At 40.4% G+C, this 24,642-nt stretch overlaps 1 protein-coding gene across 1 annotated transcript; it reads left to right on the top strand.

Annotated features, from left to right (window-relative positions):
- The first annotated feature begins 4,916 nt into the window (after positions 1-4,916).
- Positions 4,917-24,642, top strand: vwc2l (von Willebrand factor C domain containing 2 like). Its single transcript, XM_044366264.1, has 3 exons — positions 4,917-5,430; positions 15,005-15,134; positions 22,181-24,642. The coding sequence occupies exons 1-3, from the start codon at positions 5,017-5,019 to the stop codon at positions 22,330-22,332; spliced, it is 696 nt and encodes a 231-aa protein (XP_044222199.1). The 5' UTR covers positions 4,917-5,016; the 3' UTR covers positions 22,333-24,642.

Below are 24,642 nucleotides of genomic sequence, written 5' to 3'. Positions count from 1 at the left end.
AGCGTTCCCTTTATTAACCCTTATTTCCATGGAAGAAGGAAAAAAATTATGCTTTACTCACACAAAAGTCTCGATTAATAAGACCCCATCCCTTTCCTCTATCTGTTTCCTCTCTTTCTCTTCTCTCTCACTTACTTCAGCTCTCTCTGCTTTCTCTCTCTCTGGCATTCAGTTTAATAAGTTACCGTGAATAGCGGTGACCGAATATAATGCCTAAGATTTGCTAGCAGGCTATAAATGTAGCCCTAATGGCTAAACCATTATAACATTTGGTACAGACTGCCATAGTGAATGTGTTGCTGCAGGAAAACAGAGGTGGTGGGAGGCAGGCTGGGGAAGGGGGGATGAAGAGCTTCCTTTCCATTAGCTGATTGAATTGGAACCCAGTCATGTGGGCTGGGAATTGTTTGCTTCACATCACACAGAACTGAGATGTAAACACTTCTGTTAGTGGGCTCAGGAAAATGTCATTTGAGAGCATTGTGCCACCAATAAGACTACTTCACCACCCAGTAAGACACAGGTAGTCTGTTAATAGAAGTGGTTGCTGTAGTACATTTCTCAGTACCGGTGTTGTTTTGTATTATCCACCCCATGTTTTTGGTGAGCCAGAGTGAAGGCCTAATGGACCATGGCATGCTGGAGTAGCTTGCCGGCTGTCGTAGACAACACAGTTCACATTAGGATCCAACATTTACCCAAGTGCAATGTCAGATTTAATAAATGATATATATATACTTATTCTGTCTCCATCACAGAGAGTGGTGTGAGAAGAGGGAGAAAGATGAGAGGCTTTATGAACCATAAGTGTTCCTTTTCTTTATAACCAGGTCAACGGCCAAGATGTTTCTGTACAGAGCGTGGGGGAAGGGATGTGGGTAGGGGGTTTGTGGTGCACACTTAGGCACACAGTGTAGTGCAGGCTGGAAAATGCATGTTTTTTTTTTTTAAATCTAGGATGAAATGCATGTCTTAGAGTCTGAGAAATACATGTACTGAGAAAAAGACATGCATTTAGGAACCACAAGGGATTGTTTGGTGTTAATTAAAGGTTTCTTAATCTGAAACAAAACACATCTATGTCTGAATGGGGAATAATTTGAAGGGGAAATAGTGTCAATTTTGTTAGAGTGAGGTGGGAAATACAGCCACCACGTGCAACTTGATGAAGTCAAATGCAGATTCTAAATGATGAGACAACAGCAGTGAACGTTAGAGGCAATTAAGGAAAATGCAAACACCATATGAGAAAGTAATGAAAAAGTGCGTTCCTCATTTCTGCATTCAATGGAGGAGAAAAGTTAACAGTGCAACCTCAGTTTGCCCTCATGTGTTTGCCTACTAAATGTTTCAGTTGACATGGTAATTATGCACTTTGTGTGTGTTACCAGGAGTTTGACAAACCTCTGCTTGCAAAAGGTTTTGTTGTGTTTGCAGCTTTGCCAGCATCTGCATTTCAAACACCTGCCACCTTCTAGAGATAACTAACCCCTGCATGATCCCTGTCAACGGCATTGGTTGCACTGTCTCACAACTTGAGTGACTTAACACTGTGCTCAGATGGATTATAATTTAGTTTAATGACAGAGATCATACACCTATTTTGAATCTGCTTTGTGAGCCTTTTGATTCTCTGGAATTAGGAAAATAACAAGCGGCATGTAGCTGGCAGGAACTGGCTAACGCATTGCTCTTTAGATAAAGTGTTATTTATGGAGGTTGAATGTCACCAAGCCTGAGCTTGATGCTGAATGTACTTGACAAATGTTACCAGAGAGCAGGCTAGCTGTTTGCAGCCCAGAATCATATTCAGAGGAGATGAGACCCAGGATATGCCCATGCATTAATGAGCATATACTCTTGATATATTTAGGACATCCTAATGTTGAGCTGCAGTGTTTTCTTGCACAGTCCACATCTTGGCTGCCTCAAACCTTAAAGGTTTTCCCTTTTATCCATTTCTCTTTATGTCCATCTCCTCCCATGCAATTAGTGAAGATTTAATAAGGGAAATTAGCATGGGATGATGGCCTTTACCTCATCAGAGGATGAAATGTCCCTCTAATTTATTACATTATAAATGTCCCTCTAATTTGATACATTATATCTACTACTGAAGACTAAAGACTAAGACCCAGCTCTTTTGCAAACACCTCTGCACTTGATGGACCAAAGGAGGAGAAAAAAAAAGAAGAAAATCTCCTTCTATGCAGTCTATGCACTCTATGCTTTGCCTCTGTGTACCGCCTGTTGACATCTACATCCTATTGGACTCAAACTTAGCTTTATGGCACATACTTGTGTTGTTCTCTCCTGACTAGATCCCTATTTATGTGGTATCAGCTCTCAGATGTAAATAAAAGTGTTTGCTAAATGAAATAGTAAATTGTAAATTGTACTATGAACACCTAAGCAAACGTGCAGATGCCACATGGGTCTGTTGTCGAGTCATAGTTAATGCCTGAAACCATACCCGCATTGCAAAGATGTATATCTTATATCATATATGCCATAAATCTTTTTAAGCTAGTTTTCAGTCACCTTGTCACAACATGTGAATACATCTTTTTAATTAGACTGTTTGACCTTTCATGATGGGTCAAGTGTGCAGCAGATGTAATTAATAATAATTCATAGAGGTGAGTTTTGGACTGAGTTACCCTGGGGAGTGACAGGTGTTTCAAGTGAATGAGCTCCTATTTTGTATTAAAAAGCAGGTTTACATCATTACTCAAATAAAGGCCATGAACACATTGTTATATTTGGATGAGACAGGCCATAAGGTTGCCTTTGAAAAAATATGTATGATCCCTCGTGGGAATAACTAATTAAGGAATGATCTTTGGGGTATCACCCTTCATCTGTGCTAAGACTGACAGGCAGTGGCCCCCACGGGCTAACATCTGTAAAACAAAGCTGATGCTGCTCTGCAAACGCATACTGTATTTTTCTGTTGTCGTAGGGGCTGAGAAGTCAGACTCGCTTTTGCGTTGCACCGTGGAATACAAATGGGTTTCTGTAAACTGTGCCGCAAATGAGTGACTCAGGGAAACATGCTGCGGGTCATGTGTGAAGACACTCTGGCGCGGACAGGCACACATGCGCACGTAGACAGACACACATGCACACAAGCACACGCGTGTCCAGACAAAAAAAAGGCACTCACACATTTGACAGCTTTAGCCTACCCCCTCAATTTACCAGCTGCTCCTCTAGGAACCTCCCTGACAACTGACCACTTATTTCGTCGTTTGACTTGGTTTTAGCCTTTAACTCTTACGGTGCCAGCTCTGGAGATGCAGTCGGAGTTGTGTTCGGATGGTGGGATGTGAGTGTTGTTGTGTCTGTGGGTGACGGAGGGGGGCGTAGGCCGCTCTGCTCTCCTCAGTGCAGGACGCAGGAGACAGTCGCTCTCCAAGGTGCTGAAAGTCGGAGCGCTCCCTCCTCAGTCTCGCCTACTGACGATGAAGGCGAGCTCTGCCGAAAACAACGTAGGCTATGAAAAAAAAGAACTGGCTTCAATCCCACCTGGTTTAATTTTCTATACTGTTTAACTTCTACCCTTCTGGATTTTCATTTCTGTTTTTCACGTAATCGCTGGATGTATACACACATGTATGTGCAACAAGACTGACCGCTGCTTTCTAATATTCACCTGCAGAAATACTGAATTGACTCCGGATTCTCAGGGACCGCTACAGAGGATTTTCTGGTTGCTTTTCTTTTTTTTTTCTCGATCTCTCTCTCCGTACCGCATGCCTTTGGACGTGAACAGTGAAATTGTCTCTAAAAGGTGAGTCCGATGAGGATAATCATGAAGCAGAGCTACTTTTACGTGGATATCATTTTCTTTGCACTGGGAAGGGAGGATCATACCTCCAAAAGGCTGGTGTTTAATTTGTTTTAAATCCATCATCACGGCCGAGAGGGAGGATTATAGTATCTCGTGGAGCCTGGTGAAGTTTCCAATAGGCTATAGTCGACTATCTGTAATCTGCTCGAGCCCTCTATGTGTTGGGCTCTCTGGCTTCGGACTAAGTGGATAACAAGCAATTTCAACGCGGTGAGTTTGCCCTATCGCTTAATATACATCACTGTTGCCACTGGTATTTCAGTTGATCTGTCAAGACACGCAGCAAATGATTCCAAGCCAATGGCAACATTTATTTTCACCTATATTGCTCTGGATTCTGCTGCGTGTTTCCCCCTCCAAGGGGGTGATGCATTTTGGGTTAAATCACTGCGCATTTAACAATGATTCGGGAATTGTGTATGCTACATGGCTGATTTAGTAAGAACGGGTTATTGTAAGTCCAGTGTCGGAGCAGTAATTTGTTTAATTACTAGCTTCAATGGCATTTGAAACTGACTAATAGCTACCTGTTGTCTCTGGTCGCTCCCATGGAGTTTTAAATTGTACAAAGATAGCTAATAGGTTGGGTTTTATTGAATGAGTAGAAGACTGTGCGGACCCCACTCCACCCACTTCAGATAATGGATATTTTAACCTTTTCCTCTGTTGTTGAACGTTCATCTATTGCTGCTGTTTTGCATGGAGAGAATAATGTGTATTTGAACACCCCCCGTACCACCACCACCTCACAGGCGCGCACATATAGACTACATGCTTCTGTTATCAGCAGCTTTATTTTCTTTCAGAAATAGTGGCATACGTTTAGTAGGGTGGAAGAAAGAATTCCATATGTATCTGGAGTTATAATAATGTGAAAAGAAACTTGATAAAATGATGCCCATGAGGGCAATTGGTTGCAGCAGTTGGATACAGCAAAGAAAATATGCCTGAGAATGAAACGTATTGGAAAGGTGATGTTTACTAGTTTCTAAGGTTGTGTAAAACAGCAGCAGTAGAGTCATCATCCATCATATCATCTCGTATTTTTTCCACTGCAGCCCATTTCCTCAAGTGGTCATGATGATGGTGATGATAATGAAGCACAGGACGGATCCGGAGAGGATACCGGGAGCCTAGGGATGAAATCCACACAATCTTGTTGAATGTGGATATCGATGCCGCGGCGAAGGATGGGCCCTCTCCTCTCGGCCGCCTTCGTCTTTCTGCTGGCCCTGGGCGCCGTGTCTCCGGCTTCGGTGGGTAACCCCGAGGATTACGCCGCGGATGAGGCGGAGCGGACCGCCGGTGAAAACATCGTGTTTGATGACTATCGGGGGAAAGGATGCGTGGATGACAGTGGCTTCGTCTACAAACTCGGGGAGCGCTTCTACCCGGGACACTCGAACTGTCCGTGCGTGTGCACGGAGGACGGGCCTGTGTGCGACCAGCCTGAGTGCCCCAAATTGCACCCCAAGTGCACTAAAGTGGAGCACAATGGATGCTGCCCGGAGTGCAAGGAGGTTAAAAACTTTTGCGAGTACCGGGGGAAAACGTACAAAATTCTGGAGGAATTCAAGGTAAGAACTGATAAGTATCCAACATAGATCTTTTTTTAAAAATCAATCTTCATTTCTCACATTTTTATGTTCAATCAGCTGCTTCAGTTTACAAAAACCCAAGTCATGGCAAAATTCTACCATTTAAAAAAGTAACATCAACATTTCCAATATGCATCATATCTCCTGTCTCAGGAGTAGCATTTATGATGTTTTGAGATACTGTTTCCAGTCACATTGCTGACATTTAAGCTTTGTCTTCCTGTATGATTATGAAATCATGTGTATACACTAAGATCACATTTGAACTTATTTGAGGGCTAAGACAGTGCCCAACTGATGCTCCTGAGATTCAGTCAGTCTCAATCAATGAATCATTTTGGTCAATGTCTGGATGCCACTTAAGCAACCATCTTACATAGGAGTCTGTCTGGGCTGTTCATTTGTCAAAAAAAATCATATAGAATCAGATGAACACCCCTTACTAGACTTGCATGTTCATGACAAATAATATAGGTGAATCCATTCAAAAATAATGTAATTTTAACATCATGATGGTGTCATTTTGTTTGTCTCATGGGAACAAAGGCCAGATTTAAGGAATATTAAGTAGATTTAACACCTACTGTTCACATTGCTTTTGGTCTTGCAACTTGTTGACAGCAATCTTCTTGATGATATTTATTGTACAAAATTGCAAAAAAGCAGCACAGACCTGTAGCACAGAGGGTTGTTAGGGTTCAGGTTAGTGAGGCTAGTGTGACTATATACATAATAGTAAACGTATAAAGATAAAAATATCATGAAAAGGTGTTTATTGGCCAAGGGCATGAAGATGGCTGCTTCCTGGAATGATGTCATCCCCCTCTCTCTGCTCCCATCAGCTGAACACTCAACCAGCATCACTAAACAGACAGATGCTAGACAGTATTTTAATACTTTGATTTGTGGACAGTGAGTAATTGTTGGAAGATCCAGTTTCCTAGTGTCTCTTGCAAAGGGAGCACTGTTTCTACCCATAAGACCGGTGTCTTGGTGGTTGTTACAGAGCATGACATTATTGTCTGATTAGAAATGACACTAGGAGCATGACAACTACAGTCTGTGTTTAAACTGTTGCTGCCCGTGAGGAAACTTCCTCATTCAAATTCCTCACAAGTGGATTGGGGCTGTAAGTGATTAAAATATGGTATGACAACATTGTGACACATTGTGGCCTATATGTATATACAGTAACAGTCAAAAGTTTGGACACACCTTCCCATTCAATTGAATGAGTATACTGTATGATCTGGAGAGATTAGTAGGCAGGAAAACAACATCATATGAGCCCAGCATTCGCCAGGAGAGACAAGTCCACAAACCTGGTTATATGATGACATGACTAATTACATATTGATTTTTCGAAACTCTGTTGTAGATACAAAACAGAGTATTGTTCTAAAACAAAACAGCTGCAACTCTCACCACAGATTTATTCGGAAACAGATTTCGGTGGACAGTTCAGAGGAAGCAGACAGTTTTTCCAGTTTAAAAGATTGAAAATAAGCAATGACAGCTCTGTGAGTAATAGGTTCATCCAATCAGGTGCGGGAAGGATTTATGTTTATATGTCAGTGAAGAAGAGCACTTCCAATCATCTATTTTGTGCAGCCAACTTGAAAGTGTACCTGTCCCTCAGTGAATGGCTGTTGAGTGTTGCCAGCTCACAATGAGGGAAGCTTCAGTTACACAAAAAAAATTGATTGGTGCAACCTTAAAGTTAGAGAAAGATCATGATGATTGTTAAATAATAGAAATCTGAAGGTTGGCTTACAGTATTAGAGGAAAACAAATCTGAGCTGCCTGTGTTGAAAACAAACACATATATCAAACTCTTAAATCATTTATGCTGAATAGTTACATATGAACATAATCTGCAGCAAAATCCAAGCAGATAGCAGTATATAAAGTCCTACTATTTACTTTTTTATTGCAGACTTCCCTGCAGTTTTGACTGGTATTTGGGTATGACCATTCCCCAATTACTCCCACAAACCCAAGGTCCCCCAGAAGTAAATTGTGCTTCACAAAAAAAACATCACAACCTGGCTTGATGTTTGTCATCAGTGTGAGGAATGACTGCATGTCTCTTTTTCTACTTCTCTTTACCTGCTATGAAAGGCTCTAGCAAATTGTCTTGTAATTTATAAAAGGTTTGGATTCATCATGACTTCAAAGCAAAACAAAGACACCTCTGCTGGGAGATGTTGGAATATGTCACACCTCTGAATATTAGCATGTCATGTCACATGAAACAAATTGAAGCAGGCAGGTGGCTACACAGTGAGTAAGCATCACTATTAACCATTCTGCTACAGTTTATCTCTGCATTTTTTTTTTTTTGAAAAATCTGACAAAACCCAAATGACCAGAAGGATAATAAATAAAATTTAAAAAAATAAAAAAAAACAAGTGGCCTGGCATTGTCCATTCTAAGCTGCTGTTTATCTTCACTGGCATGTATCTAGTACATGCAGCTAGATAAGCGGAGAGTTACAGAAATGGTTTTCCATTGTTTACAAGGATTTTTAATCCCCCTAGTAGGGTCCACACTATTATGCTAGTGCAGAGAAAATAACTTAATTAACTAATCAGGCAATTGCTATAAGAATCAAGCAACAATAATTTAGATATGCAATTAATCGTTTAAGTCATTAATCAAGCAAAACTGTAATATATTGCTGGTCAAATGTGAGGATTTGCTTCTTTCCTGTTTTATATTACGTTAAAATGAATGCCTCTGGGATTTGAACTGGTTTTTATTCTTTTATATTAAATGATTAGTCAGATTAGTTAATCAAAAAATAATAATCTACTAATTGGTAATGGAACTAATTGTGTGTTGCAGATCTAGATTTTGCACTGACTTTAAGAGCTTGACAGTGATGTTGTTAATAAGGTCTATGTGGTATTTAAAACCTGTTAAACCATGTCTTTAATTGACACTGATTGGTGTGTTTGCACATCAGACAACATCAAGCCAAGTCCTGCATTGGGATGCAAGCCCACAGATTTTGTTGGGCCACAGTGAGTGCATAAGCAGTTGCAGTTTGATGTGGGATGAAGTTCATCAGTAGTGCAGCTCACCTTGACTGGAGGACCCGGAGAGGGAAGGACAAAAAAATATTCAATTGTTCTTATTGATTATCTCAATGAAAATGACATGATAGAAATAAGGTGTGAAATACCTGGTGTGGTCCCCCCCCCCCCCCCCCCCCACACACACACACACACAACTAAGACCACAGAAGGTGCTTTAATGCCCTCTCAGTCCACATCCAGTGTGAAGGTTGGGTCTCTTCGGTGAGGACATCAAAGCCTCAGAACCCTGCAGTGTTCAAGGAAATCAAAGGCTGTCAGTATCTGGTATACAGACCCCTGTTTAGAGATGCCGACAGGTTAACCTTTGGCGTGGGCCTAATTGGCATTTCCTTTGCAGAGATCGTGCTGCATTGTGCAGATGCAAACATTTATATTCAGTAGCAGATGATGGCGAAGAAATGCAGAGACACAGCATCTCCACAAGACAACAAGATATATGTGACAGTTTAGAGCTTCTGGGATGTCTAAGTTTGAATGAAGAATTATTGTAGGTGCACAATTTAGCAACACTTGATTATTTTCCTGTTCGTTATGCTGAATATCCCATCATGCCTTGGTTAGTTATTAGGTCCAGAGTAAGTAGTGTATGCAGTCATCGTCATGCAAGTGGTAATTGGCATTCATTCAACAGAAAGCAGCTGACTGCTGTGCAATGTCAGCCTGTCATTCATTGAATTGAATGCTGGTATAACTCATGCGTCAGCAACCTGACAAAACAGTCTAAAGTACTTTTCCCAGAGCCAACTTGTCCACTAAAGTATTTACTTTTAGCAAAATAGTATTTAATATGATGTTGATTATGTAGGTGTAGATTTACTACAAGTGGGTGTATTTTCTACTCTTTTGTTTTACTGCCCTGTGAGAGTCGTGCCACTCAACCTCAGTAGGTGTTTCACCTACAGGGTTCCCCATCAGATGAGGAAGGGACCAGTCCGCCCAGCATGGCTGCCGGCGTGCCTTTGGCCTCAGCGCAGCTGCAATCAAGAACCAGGAGATATAGGGTGAGTTCAGATCCCAGATCGTCAGGCTAGGGCTGGGATGTGAACTCAAATGTGAACAATCCCGTCCATGCTTCCTGCGATCCCCCTAGGGAAGGGATGCAGAGTTGAAATAGGGGGGAGAGCTCCAACATTTTCAGTAATGAAGATACACACAGTAGGTTTAACCATCAGACTGCCTTGAATAGTTTCTCATTTAATTTGCAAGGAATATACCCGCTGAAATGTGAAGCCTTAACACTTCATTTCCACTCACCTATTCAGTGCAGTGCAGTTAAGGCCTATTACTGAGGAGGTCTTCAATGTTGAGGCAATTTCATTTTTTAGAGATACCAAACTGCACCTATAATAGATACAAATAATAGAAAATGCATACAGAGCTGCCTACACATTGCACATAACAGTAATTAGTGACTCTGCTTTGCAGCACTGATACCTATGAGACAAAAAGCAGTTGAAAATGATTGCTCAAATTGATTTTCCTATCCAATATGCCAGAGGCAACAAGGGTTCTAATTAGAAGATATTATTAAGTGCAAACAATTAGGCCACAAAGAATTTTCAAAGAAGTTTTTCTGATTTGAACTTGTACTTAAATCACCCTTGTACAAATATCAAGAGTGTTTTTAGCATCCACCTCCCCTAATCCTCAAGTCTTGCCTCCTCTCTCTCTCTCTGTATTCCCTGACCACCGGTAAAATATTGTTTTGACTTGGACAACAGCATCATGCAGTCTGACTGTCAACCCATTCCCGTCACTCCTATTAACCGCATGGGTGAGTTTCCTGTGACCCTGTTGTCCAGCCTCGAAGTATTTTACATTACCATTTGCCCCGCTGAAGGTTATTTGACTATTCATTGCTTCCCTGCCCCGTCTCCATTTGTCTCAGAGTGGGAATGAAAAGCATGACAGCCGATTCACTCTGATACCCAGCCAATAAGATGGGGACAACAGGAGACTTTTCTTCACCAAAACATCTGGCAGCACGTCTAAATCCGCTGCTGGTGCTCTATTTTCTTTTGTTAGTCTGGGCTATGGCATGACTGATCCTCTTCACGGTAGACCTCACACAAAAGGACGCGCTGAAAGCACCAGGCACTGCTGAATACATTGAAGGAACCTTTGCTATGTTTCATAGGTACATGGAGTAGTTTTCTATTTCAAATTACATTTTCAATATACTTGTACCTATGAAGCATCTTCAGGCTTCCACCAGAGCTGCTTTAGAGGCCAATCTTTCAGATTAACTTGCAGAGAAATGCCACTTCAGCTTTGAAATGATTTATTTTTAAAGGCCAATTGTCATAGTGAATAAACATTACCATCTCTTATAGCTACAAACAGGAAAAATTGACCCAGTCATTCAGTTTGTACTTTATTACCACTGCTTTCTGCCGATCAGGAAACACCTCTAGATAGGAAAACTCCCAACCTTGCATACAATACGTCAAGAAGCCAGCTGCTCATTTCTTAGACAATAATAAAAAAATGAATGTGAGCCAGAGACAACAACAATAAAGTCTTACTTTGTTGTTTCTGGCTCACATTCATATTCAAAGATATTGATTGCATCGTCTCAAACCCAGTGAATAATATATGTTAATTCTTACGTTGAGTGTAATTTCAATTTCTTCTTACACTTCACTAGCAGCCACTGTTTTAAAATATACACTCGCTAGGGGAAACAAATTATAGGTTTATCAGATTTAGTCATGCATCACTAATGTGTACTTTAAGGACTATATGATGTCTAATATTCTCCTTCTCTATCTTCTAAAGATAGTAATATGCCTTATGGGAGAAAGGGGATACTGTAGCTGTGCCATTTGCAGATTCCAGTGCAGTGAAAGTGTGGTGCCATTTAGAGCAATTTCCTCTCTGTATATGTGGCAGCTCATCACATATTAATCAAAATTGGTGTGAGCTGGATCCTTACCATCCACTTAAGTAACTGTCCCACTCCTGAAGCAAGTTTGTGTTTGTGTTGTGCTTTCTCCCATAATTACAGTAGCTACTTCGAGCTGACATGTAATCGACCACCCACTGCTAAGCAAAGGCTCTGTAAAGGAAAGTAATGTTATGTTCTTAGCCTGTTACTTCTATTACCAGCAGAAGCGGTAATAACATTGCATTCACAAAATATTGATGCATGCTTTTGTGTTGATCTTGTTCTTATCTGTTTTTGTATTTTTTGTTTGGAAGGTCACCTGACCTAAACTTTGTGGAAAGATCTGTTTCTGTGCCAACTGAGCTGTTTGAGCAGTTAAGAATAAGATTGGTTTCTGGCTGCAAGGACTCTGCTGCATTTTGGTTTTAGTTTTTCTATGTTATCAGCAGTAGTGAAAGATAAGAGCATCAATACAGTTCATACTCCCCATTTATTTTAACTAACTAACTACTGCATAATGTGAGTTAAGGACATGGCAGACAGTGATGAGGAGCCTCAACAAAGGTGTATCCTACTTTCTATTACGGTACTCCAGCTGGCATATTTGGGTTTTTCAAAAAACAGGATAAGCACCTGTTTCTGACAACAAAGCATGATGTTTACATCAAACATTAACTGGGATTTTTCCCAAAACCTGATCATAACTGAGATACTATGTGCATGTAAACACACTGAGTGTGTTTGGACCTCCATTTGAACACTGTAATATATACACAGTATGCAGCTCATTATTGTTAACAAGTGTTGCTTCAATTCCCTGATGAGAAATATTTATTATCTTAACTAAACCTGGGAACTTAGGTTTTTTTTCCTGCTGACAGTGTCAATGTGAAGTAAGGTGTAATTGCTCTTATATGTTGCCCAAGGTTAAAATACCTAATTCTCACTCAAACCACAAAGCTCGTGGAGAGCAACGCTTAGTGAGCATTATATATTTAATTACTGGCCCCAAGACCAAGCAGATATTCCTATTGGATACACATGCAGAATTGTAAACCTGAATGGTAGCCATTACATCATGAATACAGATTGTATGTGTCAGACACAGCCCCATTGCTCCACTGCTGACCCTGAATCCCACTTTACCAGCCCCCCTCACAGATTAAGCTTGTCAGGTTGACAAAATATAGCCCATCTTCCATATGTATGACACAACATCTTGCTGGTTAATTGGTACATTTCTGTGTGAGCGCTCAAACTGACAGAGAGAGATGACTGGTGTTTAACTCTGCAAAAGAGACATATTTTTGTTGCGGTCTGTTTATGTGAGAGCAAGTGTACTTCTTGTGTGGGTAAGATATGTGAGAACTTTCTGACAGGAATTTCTAATCTGAGGAGAGTCGAGTTTTAGATGTTCAGGTCATCTATAGGCAGTTATTAGCTAAAGTGCAGCTACAAGACAAAAGGAAAGGCCTCAAGATGTGTTTTACCGCAGAGATGGCAGATCAAATAACGTGCAACATAGTGAAAGAGCAGAAGAAATCATCATTACCATCGCTAAGGGTGTTAATCTTTAAAAACATAGATACAGAGCAGAGGCTTTTTATAGTAGGACACAAACAAGTTACAGTCGTTGCCATGCATATATTGCAGTCACTGGCTTAGCCCTTCATCATTTCCTTGTAAGGAAGCTGATCTTTAACAAAGTTTACTGATATCTGTCTGTTGTACTTTATAAAAATCATAATGGTTTCACGTTATGAAACCATTATGACGCATCACAGGGAGTATGTATCTGATTAACAGTTGAGACAGTTTAATACTTTTCTGCCAGAAGGAGGGAAATTGGAATAATGGGAGGTAAAAGTGTTTGTGTCTGAATTTTCTTTCCTTAGAGATCTAATGTACCATTGCAACAGTTATACTTTTCATTTCAACATAATTTTGGAGATCTCATTCTATATAGAGATTGTATGAAGTTCATGTCGCCATGCTTAACATTCTACTTTCCATCTCTTAATGTTGCTCATAATCAATTTGTGGCTGCAGTGCATCCAGACTACCATAAATTCCAATAAAAATACAAGCCTGACCACTTCCCATTTTGTGTCATTTAATGCATCCTGGCAAAATTGGCTGACAAAAGTCACATTAAAGCATCCAGTGTTACCATAGCCTTTTCAACTACTTTTCTCACACAAAACTGGATTATGAACCTTGGAATTGTCGTTATTGCTACTATTAAATTGTACTACTATCAATGGAAATATTGCAAACTTGCTGTAACTAATGCAGTCAGGATAGTTGATGGCATAATGACAAAAAAAAAATCATAACACCAAAGCACAACAGTCAGTATTGAAAGGAACAGATTGACATTTTGGGAAACAGACTTAATCACTTTCTTGCAGAGAGTTAGATGAGTAGATCAATACCACTTTCATGTCTGTACTTAAATATATAGCTGGAGCCATCGGTTTGTTAGTTTCGCTTAGCATAAAGACTGGAAACAGGGGGAAAAGAATAGCCTGGCTCTGTCCATACGTAAGAAAATCTACTTACCAACACCTTTAAAGCTCATTAGTACACACTTTATCCCTTGTTTGTTTAAATAGGGGTTAGGAGCCAAACTATGTCTTGGTCGTGACCAGTAGTGTCTCAACTGGTCACTTTCAAGAGTTATTTTCAAAATTGTACTCACAAAGTTGTTTTTATAGATCAATTGATATGCATTTAAATACTGACTGCTGCAATTTGGGGAACATTTTTGGACTAAAAATCCCTCAAATGGATGAAACCAACCCAGTTTATTATGACTCATCTGAACCATTTTGTTTAGTCACAGTTGCTGATCTCCAAATACATTGACCTGCCTACCAAACAAATCAATCTTCTATCACTTCATTTTATAAATTGCAAAAGAGTTATCAATATGAAGCATGTAACCCCTGTAAGGTTAGTAAAGAGTACTGAGTGGGTGCAGTGAGGTCTCCAAAAGACAGTTTACTGTGATGAGCAGAAAGAAAATCTAATATGATGAACAGTTGACCTTTCGTGATTTGGAAACAGTTTGTATTTTTCCACTCCATGTAATTGCATCACAGTTCATTTTCCGGTCAAAAGGCTTTGTAGAAGATAGAGTCAAGTAAGAGGCAGCAGCACGGAGAGCTGCATAGCACTGATTTACATGTTGCAGAGGTGGTAAGATAAGCCTCTGGACTGTTTCCTGAGGCAGGCCAAAGCATAATGCAGCAAATATCATCAACACTACTTTATAGACTCCCTTATTAGAACTGTAGAAGTCAGCTACAGGCTGTTTGTTGAGATGCAACTAGCCTAATAAAGCTGGCTTGTTCAATAATTTATTAACTTGTTTCTTTGTTTATCAAGATGGTGTGAGATGCATATAATAGGGACGTTTTTAATTGGGAAATATCATCAAAAATGCATATAGGAGCAGACTGTTTCCTGTACTGATCATGTAGAGCACACACACTCATAAAGGTGAAACCTACTGAATCATCTAACCCAGATTCTGTGTTTCTTTTCCCCCTCTGCCCACAGCCGTCACCCTGTGAATGGTGCCGTTGCGAACCAAATAATGAGGTGCACTGTGTGGTGTCCGACTGCGCCGTCCCAGAGTGTGTCAACCCTGTGTACGAGCCAGAGCAATGCTGCCCCATCTGTAAAAACGGTAAACACTCATCTCTTCTGGAATTCAATGCACACTCCTCAGAAGTCATTAAATTTTCATTAAACCAATGACGGCAAGCTTATCTGTGGTATCGCCATTTGATGGCCGCACCTTTAGAGGATGAGGATGTAATTGATGTTTTATGAATTAAAATTATTACCTTGGGCCCGTTGGACACTAATGAGCAGTACTAGTTTTAATTATAAATGACACACTAAGCAGAGTAAACATTAGCTCATTGATTAAAGGCATGGTAGGAGGGACTAATGGGTCCTCAGAGAGCCTTTTATCTCTCAGTGCCCTGACACCCTTGTCACACACAGCCAATCCCTAAATTAGAATTATAGGATTCCAATGGTTCATTGGCTATTTACAAGGCGAGGTGGGAGATTTCCCTTTGCAAGCACCAATCCTGAGGGACAGATGGAGCTTTATGACTAAAGTACAGTAACTGCTTGTCTGGAATGTGATCCTGGATGGAATGACAACAGCAAAGAACGCCTGTGAGACAAGATCAGGAGTACAGTCAAAATAGATTTTATTTTGTCATTTTACATGGCTCACATCTAAGCTTTGGATAATTAAAGAGCTGAAAGAGCTGGCAAAGAAAGTTTTCCAACAGAACTCTAATAAGTACCCAATAAACAAGAGTGTAGTTCCATGAATATGCTTTGTTATTGCATTCAGTCTTCTTATTATGTAGTGTCACTCCAAAATTGGAGGAACTGTTTATGAGTATCCCTTCTGAAAGAAGGCAAAACAAATACCCTGAAATATTTTTTTCTTTTTCATTCTAGTGGTTGATCTATAAATGTGAAGAGAGGAATTTAGTTTGAGGCAGACCATTTCACCACACAGCTACCCACATTTTCTTTCACACTTTCTCTCATTTCCTCTTTATTCTCCTTGCTTTCTTTTATTCCAACGCACCCACCCACACACCCACACACACACACACACATTCACACACGCACACTAACAAGCCTGCAGAAGCTGCTAGGAAAGAGCTAATCCAGGCTGACAGGACACAGTGACACCCTTGGCATTTCAGGGTAGGCCTGTCGTTTCTAGGCTCCCCAAGGGTGCCAGGTCAAGCTCTGGCAGCCAAATAAATCTCTATGGGAGAGGATAGCTGAGGGGTGTGGGGAGAGGGCAATGAAGTAAGGCTGCTTAGCTCTCATTTTTGGCCAAAGGACAGAGGACTGTGAAAGGAAGACATCCACTTATGTGCTCCAGTTAGACATGCAATCCGTGGGAGACAGCCAGATTTGTCTTCTACTTAACCTGCTGCAAGAGTTTGGTTTTCAAAAATTATTTGAAATGAGCACAACGCTTTGAAAGTCAAATGTGTTGTGTACACAAAAATTGGTTCTCACCAGGGAAGGATTATAAGAAATAGACTGCAGTTAGTTGGTGTGGCGGTTGTGGTATATGTTTTAACCAGGAATTATGCTTCTCCAGGCTGCACGTAGGTGAATGCGACCAGGGGTTGCTTGGATGCATTCACATGGCTGTTTCTTTTATATTTGTATGTAGTGTGCTTATGTTTATTTTCAGATCTACCTCCTGACAAGAATGTATTCAACCAATTAACCTGCTTGACGTGCAGGTCCATAAGGCACATTACTGAGATTTGGAAGGTGTGTGCGATGGCTCCTCTGCAACCTATGATTACTCATAACACCCTTCTCTGCTTAGGTTGGCAGAGATGTATAATTCCAGCCTAAGAGTATCCACATGGCAGCATTGCTTACGGTGAGCTAAATGCTAATGTCAGCATGCTAACATGCTCACAGTGACAACAATAACATGCTACTGTTTAGCAGGTAATGTTCACTATTTTCATCATCTTAGTCTACCATGTTAGCATGCTGACATTTTCTTATTTGCACTGAACACAACATACAGCTGAGGCTGATGCATGAGTTTTGCAGGTATTTGGTCATAACCAAAGTATTGGACAAATTGAAATTGCCTGATGATGGCGCTAGATGAAAAGTTTGGAGATCACCAAAGTCATTAGAATTAAGTCTCTGAAGACAATAAATGTGTGTACAAAATTTCATGTCAATTCATCCAATAGTTCTTGAGATATTTCAGTCTGGACAAAAGTGGTGGATCAATTGACAGATCAACATGACATACCTGGAGCCATGCTGCTAGTGTGGCAAAAATGCCCAAAACAACAATGAAAGGGGTTCAAGCACAAAGGGCAGTCTTCAACTCAATATCTTAATATTATAATATCTTCAGAATTTGAAAACATGCCACATGGTTGGCAACTATGAGATGGCCACCTGGGGATTCAAAACCTGGACCACTGTATTCCCAGAGAAGGTGACTTACTGAATGTGCCACTGGGGAGACATGGTTTCCACACACCTTCAAACAATTTGAGGCAATGCCATTACATGTGCCAGACTGGGGAATTGTGTCTGTTTAAACATAAAACGCTCATAACAGTCAAGATGTTGGTGAAAATATTATAGAAAAAAATCACACACCATTCTGCTGGTTTCAGGTGTATTGTCAAATATTTTGGCGGAATTTGTTGTAAAATTAGATGAAATGTTGTGCATACATTACAAATTACAGTGAGATATTGAATATCTCTGTGAACCCAACATTTGACCAATCTGAACACCATTTGAAACACTTCATATCTACCACATAGAGAATGTCTGTTTCAATTTTTGTAGCATTTGAATGAAGACTTGTGGAGATATAGATGCTAATTGATTTTGCATATTTTGATAAATATAGAGTGGACAGACTTCTGAATTGACCATAGGTTGCAGTGAGGCAAACTTTTGTCACAATTCAGTGGATGCACTGAAAAAAATTCAGCTCTGTGGGATGTACGGGTGACTTGTTTTGATTTTATGAAGTTTGGAATGTGAAGTGTCTAGAAATTTAGATTTGTTGTGATAAACCACACTAACTTCAGTCAGTCATTAACAAATTTTATGCATTGACTGAGTCATCACCCTAGATTGTGCAAACCACATTTCGTACAAATCCATGCAGCCTTTTACATGATATCAACTTTTCACATTTGTGGCACCGCCTAGTGGCAGAATATCCCAAGACTGCATAGCGAAGCTCTGACCTAGCATCAAAACACGCGCACCAAGTTTGATTATAATTGCTTAAGCCAATTTTGATTTAAATTTCTGAAAAACTTTTTTTTTTTCCAGCTTGGTCTAGACATGCTATGTGCCAACTTTAATGCTGATAGCTCAAAATCTGTAGGAGTTGCAGCGAAAAAATAGATTTGGACAAAATTCAAAATGATGGAAAATCTATCCAGGTGCAAATGGGATCTATATTTATATCTGAAGAATCTATCTTTTTCTAATGGCCAAAAGTAAAGTTCGTTGTTATAGTGCCTGGCAAATTGGTATAATTTTTTTTTTTTGTGAGTAGTGGGTGACATTTCCAACATATCTGCTGAGTTTGGGAGCTGTAGCTGTACAGTTTCTGAGACCCAGATACATTTAGGGCAGAAAAAGGAGAAGAAGAGTCCTAACAGAGACAATAGGATTCCAGCAGCTTTGCTGCTTGGACCCTTAATTATTTTAATTGGCCAACCTTGAACAAAGTTTTGCCTACAACTGAAAAAGCTCCTCTAATTTCAGTGAACAGTTTGTGGCATTATTGTCACATCATCCTGTTTAGTTTCACAGATGAAGAGGCCTATATGGACTACTATATGTCTACTCATGTCACATTATACACAGTGCTGTGGTTAAAGGGGTTGTTTCATCTCCACATTACATTTGCACTGTTCTGGCACAGGTTAAAGGTCTGGCTAAACCCATTCATTTTGAGATAAAGTAATTTAAGAAAAGTTTCTGGGTTGTTTACATTTTGTAACCAATCAGAAATGTAAATCAGTGGCCTCATTGCTAAGGGTTGAAATGTTATTGAGGAGTGTTTTGGCTAATTTGCCAATTCCGATTCCAAATGCCATTAATCATTGATTTGGAGGTTTAAAAATGTTTGGATGCTTAGGTTAAATCTAATTGAGATGTGAACATTTTTAAACAGGATTAATGACCATATTTCAATGTAAAGCAGGTCATAACTACATTTCAACATCTAAAAAACATCTTATCTTGACAAATGTGGCCTGCTTACAACCTTGACGCCTTCTAATCTACAAATAACCAGAATGACATGTTCTATGTACAAGCAGCAGTTTTTTGTGGATTAAGAAGTTTTTGGCAGGTGAATCTTTATGGAAGCTGTTCTTACCTCTAAGCAAGAACCATGATCGACTGTGAGCCAAACAGATTGTAATGAGTCCTAATATGCATTCACTCCTTCAGCTGTAGTCAGGAAAGGTATGATGTGCCGAGACAGTTGTTACACAGGACAAACATTTCTGACTTCACCAGATTTTATTGACCATGAATTGATCACAGGCTTGGACGGATGACCGTCTGTCCTTCAAGCTGTGACAGGTAGCTGAAACTGTGTCCTTGTGGCTCCAAATCTATCTGGCCATAAACAATCACACTTGGCAGCAGCACCAGTCACCCTCTTCCCTCATCAACCTCTACTGAGTTTGTCCTGTAACCTGTGCCAGCTGTCCAGAGGCAGATCAATGAGAGTTAAGACTTGGCAAGCGCTTTCAATGTCTCCTCTAAGCTCAGATCAAAGGGCTTTTATCAGGTCCGAATAGACCATGGGACTCATCTATGCTGAGGCAAAGGATGGGGATACTAGGTATCCAACAGCTCCCTTTGTCAGTGCCACATTTATTTATTGCCTTTTGCACCTTATTTTCACTCATACACACTGCAGGAAATTGAACTAAAAGAGAGTAGGACAAACCTCTGAAGCCAAAGTTTGTGAGATATTGAAAGTTCTTGTAATTGTTTGTTGGGGGCCAACCTTAATTTGCCTATCTTTAGGCTATTAAAACACTTGGTTAAGGTTAGGTAAAGGTCGTGGTCTTGGTTAAATACTGAAAAAGTCAGGATGACTTTTTTAATATTTAACCAAGACCATGAGCTTTACCTAACATTAATCAAGTGCTTTGAGTTGCCTAAACATAACCATCAACACATTAATGGGCCATTTTCACAGTATTCATTTTGACGTGTCATAGAAGGAAAAGCACTGGTCTAACTAATTAACGATAACAGTGTTCTATTTAAGTGTCCTAGTAAGCCATGGCAGTGTGACAGTTATCTAGCATGCACAATACCAGGACCCTTCAAAGTGAAGCAGCCAAATGGAATTCAGCAATCATTCATTTTAGTTAATCTCACCTGCTTTTCCAACTGCGACATGTATACCTGGGGAACAATATTGTAATACACTGAGAGTGACCGCTCTGCAGATAACATTTTTTGTTTGCAGCGAGCAGCATCAGATACATTCAGTACAAACATTTCTTCATTATGTTAATAAAAAAACAAATCCGGATGGCATTATGTTTCCCACAAAACTCTTTTCAGGCAGAGAGTTGATGAGGCTACAGAGATTGTGGCTGAGTGGTGTTTTTCAAAAAGCACTGCTCTTTAATGCAAATGTGTAGTGTTGAATTGGGTCCACGGCAAAAACAAGCAGTAGGAAAAGAAAAGCTAAAAAGGGTATCTTAGAAGCTCAAATTGGCCTTTTTCAAAGCAGACTTTTTGACTTTCCATAGCTGGAAACGCAGGTGTAACTAATAACATTAACAATGGCTTTGTTCTATTCAAGTGTCCCAGTAAGCCGTGACAGTGAGCCGGCATGCACAATACCATGACCCTGAAACTGAAGCAGCTAAATGGAACCCAGCCATCATTGTTTTAGTATTTACACCTGTGCTTTTCCCATACTGGCCTATACTGTTCTCAAGTCGAGTAATTGTGCAGATTTGCATGCAGCTGGCCCGTGTGCCCAAATGCATCCTGTTTAACTGGGCTTTTAAGGACGACAAAGCACAGTTTCACATTGCTAGCTTTAAGTTAGCCTGCACTAAATCAAATCCACCTGGACACTAAGATGTCCATGAATATTAGCCATGAAAGCTACTGTGTCTTCAAGAGTTATGAGACATATGAGTTTTTATGACTGCTCATAGAGGAGTCTTGAATCTGGCAGGTTTTACGGAGCTGAATACTGAGAGCGATCCAAAGTCACCGTCACACCAATTGAGCTGCTGACTGCTTAATTTAAATGATTAAAACTGGGGCGATTTCCTGGCACCTTCTGGCTCTTTTGTCTGAAGAGGTGGAGGTAGAGATACATTGCCCCAAATCATCCCAAGGCAGGGAGAAACAAATTACATGTAATAATTTTATGTGATATTTACCGATATTGAATGCACTGCATCCTCACAGAGATAACAGCGTTTTTGGCTTCCTCGAGTACAGATCCAAAAATGTACCCAGGGTAATCTGTCTCTCTATCTGCTGAGATGATCAAGTACATGAGTGTGAGGTGCTCCCGTGGTACAATCAAACACATTTTAGAATTAAAGGAACCTCAACAACAAAAGGGATCAACAAAAGTAAATCCTACAGTGTTTTAAGGATAAATCAGATGTCAAAATTAATCTGACTTCTTTATTGTTTTAGAAGTCAGCACAGCGTGTGTGTGTGTGTGGAGCGAAACTGTGTAAGGAATTGCTAAGGAGTTCTGTGGCCTTTTCATACAGACTGAAGTGATTAACACCATCCTCCCTACTGCCTCTCAAAGCAGCTTTCTCTCTCTCTTCCTCTGTCTCTCTCTGTACTCCAGCCTCTCTGTACTGCCAAGCCAGCGCCTGGCAGGCTTCTCTGCTCGCAGCGCATTAGGATGCAAAGCGCTCCATGTCGAGGGAGAAGGGGAGACTAACAAAAGCGCTTTAGTGTTGCAAAAACAAGCCCATCGGTGCATGCCCGTGAAAAGATCTGTACGTCTGCTCTGACTCCCCTAACTCCCTGCAGCTCTCTGCATCACTCCACCACCCCTCCGAAAAGAGAAGCTCTCAGGAGAGCCACATCCATTTCTTGTCGTTCTCATTCCTTCTTTCCTGTCTTTCTACCCTTTCTTCCCTTCCCATGCGGCAGGTCCAAATTGCTTTGCTGGAACAACGATCATCCCAGCCGGAATTGAAGTAAAGGTGGACGACTGCACCATCTGCCGCTGCCACAACGGAGACTGGTGGAAGCCAGCACAGTGCTTGCGGCGGGAGTGCCTCAACGGCCAGACGTTGTCATAGAGAGACTCCGCCGGGGATGGTGGAAAAGCTCAGGCAAGGCCCTGCCTACTGCACCATTTTGTATGATTGACAGGGCAGGAGCACAATTCCTAAGCAACCTGAGAAAGCATAGTATCACAGAGATGCTCTCACAAGCTTCACACAAACACAAATATAGCCACTGAGAAGAAGACGGAACTTGTCTCAAGGCTCTTTCCACCCTCCAGTTTTAATTGTCCTATATATTTTCAGAAGTTGACTTGCTTGACTTGCTGCTCTCACACAAAAAGTTTCTAAGCTTTTTGAACTGTTTCCTAACCATTGGCAATGTGAATTGCTCATGTTGATTTCTGTATGTATGTCATCAGCTTGTTGTATGTGTCTCCTGTCACAATCACATTGATGTTGTAAAATTCCAACAGCAGGTAAACAAACTGTAAGCACACTTAACGGCGCTTTTTTTTTTTTTTTTTGGTCACACAAGGATTGACACTAGTGACAACACTGCATTGGTGTGCTTGAGTTTCACGACTTCACCCTAAGAGCTTGTTTACAAGATGCACATCACACACAAATGTTTGTGTTTTCATCAGACTTTTTATCGCTATGGCAGGAACTCACCTCTAACACAAATGATGCTACTGTCAATTTTATAAACTATGAAACTATAAAATGCAGATTTTATTGATTATCATACCATAGTTTTGAGTGGTGTCTCTACACAATAGCAGCACGGACTAGTTAAGTTGGAACTGTAGCCGAACTGCAGGAAAGGTGGTAGCAGCAACAGTGAGAAGTAGTTTCTAAAGTATTCCACCGTAAGACAAGTAGGTGTTAAATTCTGCAATTCTGCATCAAAACAGCAACTTTTGGGCAGTCCCCTCCAGCTTAATTGTCGTTATTGTTTTCTGTCAGAGGTCCATATCCTCCAAAATATTCCCACCAACGAACTGCTTGAACTTGCTATCAAAGCAATTAGCAAGCCAAGAGCAGCCTGCTTTAATTTCCCTTAATCAAGGAGTATTCTGTGATAAATCATCCAGCTGGGTGCTTGGCACTGCCGCAGCCTGCATGCTGGGCACACTCAATAAGAACCAGCAGACAAAAGGGGAATCTGCGTATGCCTAAATGCTTTTAAGCAGCATTCACATGCATGTTGTCCTTGTGAGCATACAGTACCAGTCAAAAGTTTGGACACACTTTCCCATTCACTTAAATGAGAAAGTGTGTCCAAACTTTTGACTGGTAATGTACACAAGCACGCTATTCATCCACAATCTCACAGGCACAGTGTGTCGATCTGCACCCAATGAGGTACTTAAACCTATAAGGCTTGTTAAGATACAAAACTGTTACATTGCCCCACTGCTTGTAGATTATGTAATCTATTTCAGTTCCTCCCCTGTGTGATTTGTCTGAATAGCTCATCCAATGTGATGTGGCTATAGCCAGGGATGTAACATAGAGACAAGCAAATGTATTGCTTTGATATTTTCCCAGACCAGAGTGGTCCTCACGTGGTCCAGAAACTGCAAGAAAAAGCATCCAACCAGGGCCCACGACACAATGTTTTTTGAGATGATAAATACTAGTCATTAATTCAGAGGTGAATTCCAGTAAGCTCATGCCATTCATCACTAGAATTTTTTCCATTTCCAGAAAATCCGTTCCTGTTAACCTTTTATACCCTATTCCTGGGTGGTGATGGATGGGCTGCTTAATAGCAGCTCCCAGCACTTTGTAATGAGACAGAAATGAACATAGGATAAAGACCAATGACTAAAGAGGTATATTACCTTAAAAGGCACTAAAACTAATTTTTGGAATAATCTGCAAAGTCTGCTGCATAGTGTGGCGCGGCAGCACATGGGTGATGGAGAAATCACAGAATTGAAAAAAATGTGGGTGAGGTTCAATCTTAGGTTGTGGCGATCGAGGTTCAACAATGGAGCTCAGGTCATTTTCATCATTAAGCTACAGTGATTTAGTGTCTTTCAATGTATAAAGACAGACCTCATCTATCTGGTTTGTGGTCTGCAGTCTCATAAAACAAAACTGACATCTATGGTTTGTCAATTACAGCCTCAGTACTCCAGACATTTTAGGATTAATAAAGCTTCATTCATCTTAATTACTCTTAAAGCCAAAATTATTTTTCAGCCTAGATAGATAGATAGATAGATAGATAGATAGATAGATAGATAGATAGATAGATAGATAGATGTACTTTATTGATCCCAAATTGGGAAATTCTTGTGTTACAGCAGCAGGTTATCCAGGCATTGCACAGTAAATACACAGTAAATATATATATCAACACTAGAAGAGAGA

The sequence above is a fragment of the Thunnus albacares genome, chromosome 11 (genome assembly GCF_914725855.1).
Source record: "Thunnus albacares chromosome 11, fThuAlb1.1, whole genome shotgun sequence".
Taxonomy (NCBI): Eukaryota; Metazoa; Chordata; class Actinopteri; order Scombriformes; family Scombridae; genus Thunnus; species Thunnus albacares.
The sequence above is the reverse complement of the archived record's forward strand: the minus strand, read 5'-3'. Positions and strand labels throughout refer to the sequence as shown.

What these genes read in the sequence shown, in the direction of transcription:
- vwc2l (XM_044366264.1), top strand. Translation starts at nt 5,017, where the DNA reads ATGTGGATATCGATGCCGCGGCGAAGGATGGGCCCTCTCCTCTCGGCC. An exon ending in AAATTCTGGAGGAATTCAAG is followed by an intron (nt 5,431 to 15,004) that starts GTAAGAACTGAT and finishes CTCTGCCCACAG; the next exon opens with CCGTCACCCTGTGAATGGTG. An exon ending in CTGCCCCATCTGTAAAAACG is followed by an intron (nt 15,135 to 22,180) that starts GTAAACACTCAT and finishes CCCATGCGGCAG; the next exon opens with GTCCAAATTGCTTTGCTGGA.